This window comes from Pyrgilauda ruficollis, unplaced genomic scaffold (assembly GCF_017590135.1).
Source record: "Pyrgilauda ruficollis isolate IOZ18807 unplaced genomic scaffold, ASM1759013v1 scaffold1, whole genome shotgun sequence".
In the NCBI taxonomy this organism is placed as follows: domain Eukaryota; kingdom Metazoa; phylum Chordata; class Aves; order Passeriformes; family Passeridae; genus Pyrgilauda; species Pyrgilauda ruficollis.
Window position 1 is genome coordinate 16,866,386 of NW_024508100.1, and position 12,084 is coordinate 16,878,469.

A 12,084-nucleotide genomic window follows, 5' to 3' on the forward strand; every position below is an offset into this window, starting at 1 on the left:
GAGACCACAAGGGGCAAAAATAAGCAACCTATAATAGCTTGCTTACATTATTCAGCATGTGGTATATAAGCACACATTATTTACAAGATTCATTTTACATGCACATTAATTATGGAAAATTAGAGACACCAAGAGAGAGTCATTAAGCGCCGATTAGACACTAAGAACAAGAATGCTGGCAGTGATAGTAATGAGAAACCTAGATTACTTCCAAAGGGAAGGCAGTTCATTAATATTTTGCTTCTCAACAGTTCAATTATACCATGCCTAATGTGCTGGACATTAGCCTTTGGGGGCCTGAATCAAATTGTAGATCAGAGTGAGATGATCTTAATTGTTCCTTGAAGATGCAGATGCAGCTTCCTGGGTAACTTTTATTGCAGTCAAATCAGTTGATCAACTTATTCTGAAACCTCTTTAAAGCAACACATCTCTGTCACCTGTAAATGTTTAGGGCAACACCCAATAAACTGATGAGAAATTCTTCTCTTCCACCAGAAACTGGAGCTCCACAACTTAAAATAAAGTGGAAACAAATATCAGGGAATACAAGAAAAAGCATTTGGTCTTAAAAGGAACATAAAAAGTGGCAACATGTCTCTTTCTTCAACTGTGTAAAATGTCTGGCATGCCGAATGGGGGAAGTGTCAGCCTTCATGGGAAAGCTTTTTCATGGTTCAGTTAATTGTCCATTAAGTTGAGTTAAATGATTGTGAAACAAATTTTAAAAAACTTTTAAAATATAAATCCAGTTTGTATCTAGAAATCCATGGCAAAAGGTTCTGATTCAGGGAAAGAAAACAGTTTCGAGTCTATATATCACTTCAAAAGTTGTTATGGAAAGCAGATGGTGATGTGAACTCTAGCTTCTTCGTAAACTACAGTTATTGTCTGAAAATGGAATATATAAATAGCAATGTTCATGAGACCTTTTTTTATTCAGAATAAAGCTTATATAATTCTGCTTGCATTCAGAATTTTTACTCCTGTTGGCCTAGTAGACATTTTATCTTGATAATAAAAATATAGTGGGAGAAAGTAAGTAATTTTTTCAAGACAAGCAGCATATAAACTGGCCTTCTGTTTAAGACCTAATCATAAATACAGCTACATTCTTTCACTGTGCAATTTCTTTTCACAGTTCATTAATTGCAATGAGATAACTTGAACAGTGAGTTTACAATTTTATAATAGGGTCCTGTAAGGCCATGAGGGAAGGATCCACTTTTATGTGTTCATCTCACTAATGATACATTAGGGAATAGAAAAGTGAATATCAAAAGGTAAAGCTGAAAACATTTATAAAAAGAGGCAGTATACACCATACTGTACTTTTGGAAGCAACAGACCTGTCTTTAATTTTTACTACTTATTTTTCATCTCCAAACAGCTGAAAACAGGCCGGGATAAAGATTCTCTCCATAATAACAAGGAGCATGAGTGCACCAGAATACAATTTGACCACTCTTTATTTAACAATTTATTTTTTTTTTTAAATTAAAGGTGTTGAAAATGGAGGTGTTAGGGTAAATAAGGTATATACAACATTTCTTATCTATTTATTGCTTTTGCTCAGTGCAATCAGGAAAAAAATGAGTGCTGTGCCTGTTTAAAAAGCCCAAACAAAAACTTGAAAGAAAAACTTGAATGCATAATGTTAGTTGATTTGTAAAATATCTTTGAATCACTTTTTAATTGTAATGAAAGTTTTAGTATGAAAACCAAAGTGATGCAAGAGCATCATCAACAAAGGTTACCAACAGGTAACACATGGCATGATTCAACTTTTTCTGGTTACACACCTTCTAACATACCAGGGTATGTCTACCAGAGATCCCATATCAGGCTTGATTAGCCAAAAGAACCTACCACATCAAACCTCCAGTGTCCGTGAGGATGGAGGTTCTATTTAGGGTAAACATTCAAAAGGAGATCTCAACACTGTTATAGTTAATGAAAATCTGGACAAAAATCCGGACAAAACACTTTGTCCATTTAAAACATGGCTGCTCATTTCAGAATACTTCAAAAAAAGAAATTAGGTTAGTTCCACAAAAAAATAACTATTTGGCTATAGACTTCATTAGTCTCTTTCAAAAAGTCCAGAGTGACAACAAACCCACAAATTGTAAGATAACCTACTTACTAATAAGATATGTTTTTGATATGGCTCAAGAGTGCAAGTCACAGAACTACAGTGTCCACAGGCTGAAAGAAAATTATAGAAAGTCCTACATTCTACTACCTTGAACTGCCTCAGGATATCTACAATAACTGAAATAAAATTTGATGAAAGCATGTAGACAACATTCACCTTTAAGGTCCTCAGCAAGACACAGGTACAACATATCCCCATCAAATTCCGACCTCAAGTCAAGTACTTAGAAACATTTGCTTGATCACCATAACTCACCTGATGGAAAAAGATCTAAGGCAAATAGCATCCATCTACCGCAAAATTGATTTGAATTTCAGCATGGGTGTCCTCCCTCTGTTTTGTTAAATGGCTCTCAAAAATAATTCAAAAAAAGATGCTTTCGCAAACACATTAAAGAGAAATGTTATTTGTTGTAGGTGGTTTGTGGTTTTATTTTTTTGTAATTTTCAGTATGAATTTCTGGCTTTAAATTTTGAATTCTAAGCTAGTATCTTTTCTTGAAACCCAAGTCTGGAGAAAGAGGAGATGGCTGCAAGAGACTCTACTGGAGATAAATTAACTGCTAACTGCAGAAATATCAGATTTTCTGTAACTAATTTCTCATCATTGTCCATAACCAATCCAGGTTGCATTATTTAAGTAAACAACATATTCACGGCTGTTGAATCGCTATAGCAATATTTTAAGTAAACTGTCAGATTATTATTACAAATCCAAAGAGTAAATGGTAAATAACATAAACTGGCATTTTTTGTTAATTCAGTCATAGGTGGAAAACTTTTGAATATTTTCCTAACTGACATTAAAAAAGATGAATAATCATCACAAGATATGCATTTATCCCAGAAATACTATTCAGAGAGAACTAAACAAGTTAATGCTGCTATGATATAGCTGGCATAAAGGAAAGCAAACTTTTATACAAGGTCATTTTAAAAAAATTACCTCCAGTACCTTTTTTGTATCTAGATGTATGTTTTGAAAAATAAACTTTCTAAATTAGACTTGGTTACTAATACTGAAAATCCATACAAAGCTCAAGCTAGTGAGAATTTTTCTCTAAAATCTGGAAGGAAAAAAACAGTGAAAATGCATTCGCTATTTAATGAGTAAACCCAGAAACTTTCTTAAACTAATGGTTAGATTTATTGCTATTTTAGAGATGCTTCCTATTTGGTTTTCTGTGTTGTAGTTCTTAGAACAGATCCTATGCAAACAATTTCAAAACTCATTTACCTGGCCAAGCTGCACGATATGAGATCAAGAAGTGACAGAAATTGAACCAATCCATTATCTTCAGGTTATGGACAAAGTGTCCATTATCTCCAGGTTATGTACACTCTTGTTCTACTCAGTGACTTAACCAAGACTCAAAGACATGCTCTCCTACATCAAAGTTCTGTAATCTCTCTCGAAACCTGATTTCCTCTGGAAGGTAAGCCTGTAAGGATTCTCATGTGAAAAATGTTCTACTTGTAACAGCCTGGGAAGACCACAGAATTGTTACATGCAATTTAAAATATTTATCATCTAATGAGCTTTAACAGTCCGAATATGTAGGATAAATGAGCAAACAGTGAGAAAAAGAGACAATCTGAAAGCAAATATAAGTGCTGGACACAATAAACTAAAGGCTAATGGTTACAATCTATTTGAAGAAATGATATTTCAATCATGGTGTAATTTAAATAGATATATAAAGCCAATATAGTCAAATACAAAGAAATTATCTGCTTCTAAATGAAACATATTGCAAATGTGGATGGGGAGAAAACAATGTAATGAAACTCATACACAGAGCAAACCTCAACCTATTAGTTCTGAAACTGTCTGCAGTACTGGACATACCAATGTTAATTAAATTCAGAAAGAAAACACTTTATGTAGCCAAAGGTATAATTTGCAAGAAACTGTGTTATTACCAGGCACAAGCAATTATTATAGGATCATTAAGGAACTGAACTAAAATAATTTAAAAAGGCAAAGAGAGTACATTTGCTTTAGTTTGACTACTGATTGGCTAAGGAATACAAATATAAGTATGTAGATGATCTTCAGAGGAATGGGTTACAGAACTTTGGAAAACCTATTGGATAACATCTAGATCTCTCTCTCTGTTACTTCAGTGAAATCCCTTTCTCTGTGGTGGCATTGAGAACAGCTCTAACAGGACTTAAAAGAAAGCTTAAGGGAACCTTGACATAATGGTCTTGACCATAATGCACATACTATCTGCAGAGGCAAAAAAAATATTCAGAGATGGGATGGGATCTAACCAGAAATGGCTAGAATTTGAACCATACATTAGACCAGAGTGGGAGTGTGTATATAAGATACCTTAAAGATTAGGATATCCCAGAGTCTAAGATGCAGAACAGGGGTCTAGAGCAAAAAGACACAGAGCTCAAGTAAGTTCAGGTAGACTAAGGAAAATTCTGAACTGCAGTGAAAGTACAGGTAAGCAGGAAGATACAGTAGTCTATTTGGCATTAACATCCACACCCTTCTTCCTCATCAGTACAACAGATCATAATGAATTTCTAATGAAAAATGAGTGGCAAAGCATAACAGGAATAATCTCAAAGAAACTTCAGCAAAGACAATAACTAAACATAACTAAATATCTAAACCATTAAGCTACAGCAGTGGTAAGAGCTAAAATAGCAGGGGTGTTTTTTCCCCTTAACTGAGCTGAAGATGGATCCCATTTTCAGTGGAGCCGCAAGTAAAGCAGTGTAATCTCCAAACTGACTGTGAACCACTGATAAAATTTTGACTTTTTTTACATAGAACAGTCTATCTTAAGAAACAGTGAGTTTGACAAATACATCATTTTTTGACAGCAGAGAGAATCTCTCCAGCGGTTCAGAAGCAGGAATACTGTATTGGAGAATCCTGATTCTTCCCAGGCAATCTTGCTGCATCTTGCTCAGTTTTGCAACATATTCTTCCAAACAATTCAACTTGGAATACACTCAATCCGTCTATCAAGGTAGTCTGTTTCTATACAGTTCAGCTTTCCCAATGTAACTTACTGAATCCACAAATTTCTCTTAAGTAGCCCAAATCAAAATAATTTTTTAGATCATTCTATGCTCCAAACAGGGACTCAAGTCAGTACTTTTTTTCTTTTTTTTCCTTATTTTTTTTTCAGTTTCCATTTGGACTCAAGCAGAACTGAAGCGGTTCTAGCTCAAATTCAAGCAAAGTCTGATAGCTGACTCTCCCACTGAAACAGACTGCACTGGAAAACAGGATATAAAAATCAGAGAGGTGACGTAACAGGGTAGGCCTGTAACAAAGTGTCATAACCATGCACCCCTTTACTTCCTCACTCCTGCAGGTACCAACCCCGTCCTCAGCAGAGCATGTAAATTTTTTCTTAAACTTCTTAATCTGGAATTTGAGCTGTGGAGATGGTGGAAACCTGGCAGCACTCATAGGAACACAAACTGTGCCAGCAGTGTATCAGGGGAGAGAAAAATCATAGCAGTGAGATAAAACTCCTGTAACTTTTACTCTCAGATAAACCCTGAATCTCCAGAGCAGTCTAAAACTATCCCAATACATGAGAGCAAAAGGCACCCCAGGGGTGCCTCTGGCAGACAGAGCTGAAGGCGTCCTAACAACTTGCCTTAGGCAGAACAGCCCAGAGCTCTTCCCAAGGAAGAAACAAAAATCAATGATATGGCCAAGCTTTCCCCATTAACTGAAGAAATCTTTGGGGATATCCTTTCTCCATTGGACAGATTCTCAGATAACATTTGCAAAACCTTTTAATGTAAAAATTGCATCTCAACCCCAGTAACAAAGTAAAGGCAAGGTCTACATGAACACACTCTGTAGATCCCAGCTGGTGAAATCAACCTCACACAAAGAAAGTCTCTGCTGAGGCACAAAACCTATTAGTCAAAGTGCTCTTTTGAACTTGCATCTCAAAATAGTACCTCCGAAAGAGATCTGTTTTGAAGAAACATTCTAAAATAGCAGACAATATGCAGCTCAAGTAAAGAAAAAGAAAATTAGGAATCTAGCTCATATTTCTTCTTGGGTTTTCACTTGCTTCCCTCACCCATCCTAACAAATGTGAAAAAAAACCCCACACACAAACAGAAACCAGGCATTATGTTAACAACAAAAACAATGGTTACATGTCAACTTTACACCTACCTATCATGATTGTAGAAGTTTAACAAAGCAATGATGAACCTGAGATCTACTAAGATTTATTAAGATATTAATCTTAGTCTTCAAACTGTTACAGGCCCATACATAAAACACCAGTCTCCCATTTAATTTCATTTTACAGATGAGAAAGTAAGCTCTTACCAGGTTATTCAACAGCTTTCATATGGGCAGACACTGATTATTTTTCTTTTTTAACATACTGTTAAAAAAAAAATCCATCACCTAGTTCTGAGAAATAGCATTTATTCAATTATAATTCTCTAAAAATTACACTTTACCAGTCCTCAACATGGCACAGGAACAACAAAAGATCAGCAGCCATTAAGATATTGCAACAAACCCCATTTATTCTGCAGGTCTTAGATCAGTCTGAAACATGTAGTGCAACAATAATGTGTCAGATGTTTTGTTCAAAACTTTGACACCTATTTAAAATAATTAATTGCAAATTTAATTTCTACTTCCCCAAATAAACTTTACTTGTGTTAACACTGTCATCATTCAGTGTGCCTCTGCAAATGTGCACATAAATGTGTTTTTGTGTATGAATACATACAACAACAAATTTAAACACATTTTATTAAATATCTTATTGATTTTTATGGCCTGTTAGCAGAAGTTATACAGATATTTTACCTGTGACATGGTTTTGAAATAGAACAAATGTTTATGTAGTCCTTAGAACCAATAAAAATACACAAACCATTTTCTTCACAGATATATTCACTCCAATGCACAAAACCCTTCCACTGCTCCATTTATTCCATTAGTGTAGTGGCTTAAATGATGCATGAAGCATCATTTCAGCAGTGAAGTGAATGCCATTCTTAAGGTCCCAATAAAAAGATAAACAATATAAAAACCATAACTCAAAACTGAGAAATAGCTACAAATAAAAGTACAAATGTAAATAGTACATTCAAGTCCAGCCTGACAGAAAATAAAGCAATATCTCCTGCTGGCATTAGTGCCCAGCTCAAATCAGCATTTAAGGATGTGTTTATTAACATTAAGCACCAGCTTTAATCAGTAAAATTTGAGTTCAGGCTGATATGCTTCCTTGAGACAGAGCCTCAATGATTAGAAGAGGCTCAATTACAAAGTGAAGGCAGCAAAACAGTCAATGGTGCACTGGGAAAATTAAAATCTACTAACTTGTTTCAGACAACTGGTCAAATAAGGTAGGTGCAAAGTCTTAAAGACTAGACTTGCTTTGTCAGTATATTCCAGAGTAATAAATACTACTATAAAATATTTGAGTTTGATCTCATTTTCTCTGTGCTTTCTAGCAGAGTTGCCAGGTACATTATTTGAGTCACTTGTCTAATTTCTTCAATCAAACACATTATTTTTCCAATTAAGCTGCTCAATGTAATCAAGAATAGAAGCAAATGATGTGAGAAATGTTAGGGCACCTGTGAGTACCAAAAATAGAAGAGGGAGTAAGTGAGCATACCGCTTCTGTGCTTCCTCCCTCCTACTCTAAGAGATCTGGCCAATTCCAATCAAACACTAAAGGCATCAGTAAGTTCTTAAAAGGCTGGTGAAAATCTGTGGCAGCGTGACTAGTCAGACCACAAAAGGGACAGTAGCAAAAACGAGCAGATGCTCTTATTAATGCCTCCCTTGCAGCAAAGTGCCTTGTGAGCTCATGGGAGCTCAGGTCTGTTGGTCCTGCTGCTTAACCAGACAGCATCTACAGCACCTGAAAACAGCCTCAGCACAGCAGTGCCTTCTGCCCATCCAGGTGCTATGGAACATGTCAAATCAGCAGTCCCAAGGGCTAAGTGAAGATAAAATCTACAAAACAACTGCAAATAATTTAATTCCTTGAATAGGTTTTGTTTGGAAAAGCATTGCTGAATATTAAATTTAAGGAACTCCGGGCCTAAAAATCAAAATAGCTGTACTGCACTACTCACTATCTTCATGAACTGCCACCTACATACTGAGACGGCGGCAAGCAAGGCTGTTCTCTCAACCCTGGGACCAGCCTGCACGCACAGAAGAGCAGTGGTAAAGTTGTAGGACAAGCATTTGCTAGTTCCTGCAAACAGAATACTATTACCTTTTTCCTTATGGTAAAAAGAGGGGTAAATCTCTTCCCCCGTTTAGGATTTGGCACTTCTTATCACTTGGTGTGTTGGTACCATTCTGATTTGTTTGTGTAGGCATCATTTTTTCCTAAAGGAATCAATTTCTCATTTAAATACTAAACATTTATGGAAGGTCAACAACTTTGTTAGCACCAAGCAAGCTCTATTCAAAGAGCAATAGAAAAGCCTGCCTTTGTCACCCTGAGCTAAGCAAGGCCTGTTTAGAATCAGCCCACTGAGACAGTGCTATTCTTCATACCCATACCATTAGACATACCCATACCATTAGACATACCCATTAGACATTGCTTTGAAGACTTTTTTTTGTCCCCCTCAATAGTCTCATTACTTAGGTGTAAAAATCAAGATGTACACCCTTAGAGACACAGTTTCAAGATACAAGAATTAATACATTGTCTCATGTACTACATTTCTCTCCCTTTTGATTCCTTCACATGATGCCTTGTCAGAGAACAATTCTATGGAAGAAAATACTAATTTCTCCTTAAAAACAAAACCACGAACTAAAAAAAAACCAAACCAAGAAAAACAACAAAAAATCAATTTCAAATCAGATGTTACCAATTTTTATAGTGTTAGACAATTTAAAATATTGCAGGCCAATAGCATGAATTTCAGAGTATATCTTGTGTTTTAAAAATATCTCTCTAGTATTTACAAGGTGGTACAGAGTACAAACAGCAAAAGCTTTTGACAGTCCTTACAATGTTTGTATCAAACAAAATCTGAAACAAACGACAACAAAATAGTCAAAACCCTGATGACCTTGCACTGCACAGAAAAACTTCCAAACTTCAGGAGTTTTACATAATCAGTTCTCCCAATTCAGTCGTAAATTATAACATGGGGTATACACATATACAAAATCAACAGCTGCATATAAACAAATTGTATTTCCTTATTTCCTCTGCACTGTACAAACTAGACACATCAAAACAGACTACTTTTGAACAGAAAACACACACACAGATCTATATATAACATATACAAATATACATAATAACACAAGAATATACATGTAAGTGTTACACTTCAGGTTCAGGAAATCAGCTGGAGGTTTCATTAAGTGCTCTGTTCTTCTGCAGCACTGTATTTAGTTCCTGAATCACATCTGATGGCAATTTACTATCTAGTTCCAAAGTAGTTTTGTTTGTTTTGTTTTTGTTTTTCTTCAGTGTCTTATGGGGTATTTGGTGTAATTCAGTCATCCCCGAGCCTGCATCATCCTCAGAAATCAAGTTTCGATGTGTTTTTGCATGATTTCGCCCTTTCTCCTCCTTTCTTTCCAAACATTGTGCCACAATAGATGCTTTTTCTTTCAAGTTTTTTCTTTCTTCCAGAAGTTCATTATCATGATGTTCACCAAATCTTGATTTTCCAGCTTGTAGTTCTATATTCTTACAAAACAAGCAAAGAGAAATAAGTTAATTCACAACATATTAAAAAAATGCTTAGACTGCAATTTTTGCTCATTAGTTTCACATAAGTTTTAAAGAAAAAAAATTAATTTTACTCAAGAGCTGAGACAGCAAAATCAGTTTTAAATTACCACAACTGTCATATTATTATTTAGTAATCCTTTTTAGTGAGCAAATTCTCAATTAGCGATACTTCTGAAATTTACATAAATCATGCACCATGCCAATGAAGACATGAAGGTTTATTTTCATATAACCACAATTTGATTTTTCATTCTACCACAGTAGACTAAATGTTAGCATTTTAGAGCAGATCAATATACGCTAAAAGATCTAAAATTGTTTGGTGGAATTAATACAACTGTGCATATTACAGTTTTGATAACGTAATGACTGAGCAACATGAATATAGGAGAGATAATTTTAAACAATCACATAAGCATTTAAAGGAGCTTTTAAATACTAACTGATATGTTATAAAGACTGGCTTCTTTTTCAATCTGCATATTAGTGGGCTGTTTTCAAGTTCTTAAGCTGCAGAAAATGAAAGGTAAACCAGATGTTGCTTCTAAATTTGCATTATTGTATTCTGGCTACTCGGGTGGTGCAGCAGTAGGTAGAACATTCCTTTTGTGGAAAACCCTGGTAGTTCTAAAGGAAAATTAGGTCCTGGAATACTTTCTTCATGTGTGCCATCTTTCTTGACAACCAGAAGGCGGAGAAAGCTGAGGGAGACTTTGGGTCTTTTTGTATTTCCTGTGTGGAACTTGTTCAGTTTGACTGCATTTTTTACGGAGTTATTCATCCACAGCATATGAGCAACTTGTTCCTTGGAATCTTAATACCTCCTATATGTTAAAACAAACGTTAAAAACTACTCAAACATTAGGGAGGAGCTAGTTTAGATACAAAGAATTATAGAATAGTTGGGGCCTTTCTTGTATGACCTATTGTAAGTCAGTATACTATTTGATCATGCTTGAAAGAAAATATATTCCTCTTTCCTCAGCCTTCTTGTATTTTGAAATAAAAACAAATACTTACTGCAGATACACAGCAATATATTTCTATTTCAGTTAAATAATTCTATATGAGAAATATGCATACTTCAAATGCACTACCCACATGTGCAACAAGTGGTGTAGAAATAACCAAAATGTTTTAGTTCTATTTGTTATTAGGATTCTTAGTTATTGAGCTTTTCAAACTTTTAGTATTACACATTTATCTTGCTAAAATACAATAAAACTGCTTCCAACAATTTTTTTGTTTTAGGAAAAATCCAACATTCAATATAGACATTTTAGCAAAAAATATTAAACTCAGTTTCTGGCTATCTTTAAACTTATGGTGATTTGGGTTTTTCTCCCCCCCACCCAGTCATCTTTCTCTCAGAAAGATATCACTTTTTTCACTGTTTGGAGAACTTTCAGTCTCTTTTCCTGCCCGTATAAATTGATGACATTTCTACTGCAAGTTTACACATTGATCTGTAAACAGACGTCCATTTTCCATAACCAGCATATTTCAGAAAATGTTTGTTCCTGTTATTACTTTCTAGTGCTTTAAAACTGAGATATTCTTGCATGTTGGAACAGTACTCAAATTCATGGAAAGACTGAAGGCATGGTCTCCGAATGGTACATATTGTTTTTAACTAACTCCACTGAGGTATATTCTTAATATACTGGGGTTTTTCTGGGGTATTAATAAACTGGGATATTTCTTCTTAATAAATCATATCATATATATACTTTCTACCACTGTTTTACTGTTCATTCCAGTTTTAGCTTTCCATGTAAAAAAAAAAAAGCATTAGGGTGTATTTCTCATTATGTATTGTGTTAACCTAAAGTATGCAAATACCTTTTTCATTCAAAAAAGTATGCAAATACCTTTTTCATAAAAATTATCGAAATTTAGTCATTATTATTTAGGCATAAATAATGAAGATGGTGGATTTCTGATTTTAAGTTTAAATGCAGACCTCCTCAAAGTTGCAGTTCACAAAACATTAAAGTCCTCCCTAATAAAGCTAATTATCCACAAAAAAAAATACATACAGTACTGTAAGGCATTAAGGATTTTTAAGACTGAAGCTCAAAATTCAATAAAACTTTTATGCTAGAATGTTTGAATTTGTAACCATCTCAAAGAATGAACTTAGAGGTTTCAAGTGTACTTGCATAAAGAACAGGTAAGA

At 34.8% G+C, this 12,084-nt stretch overlaps 1 protein-coding gene across 1 annotated transcript in view; it reads right to left on the reverse strand.

Moving 5' to 3' along the window:
• Positions 1-8,948: 8,948 nt before the first annotated feature.
• The window catches only part of ARAP2 (ArfGAP with RhoGAP domain, ankyrin repeat and PH domain 2), a 114,282-nt gene continuing 111,146 nt past the window's right edge, over positions 8,949-12,084 (reverse strand). Inside the window, exon 33 of the mRNA XM_041484393.1 lies at positions 8,949-9,860. Coding sequence (XP_041340327.1) covers positions 9,510-9,860 — 351 coding nt within the window. The 3' untranslated portion in view covers positions 8,949-9,509. The remainder of the gene's footprint in view (positions 9,861-12,084) is intronic.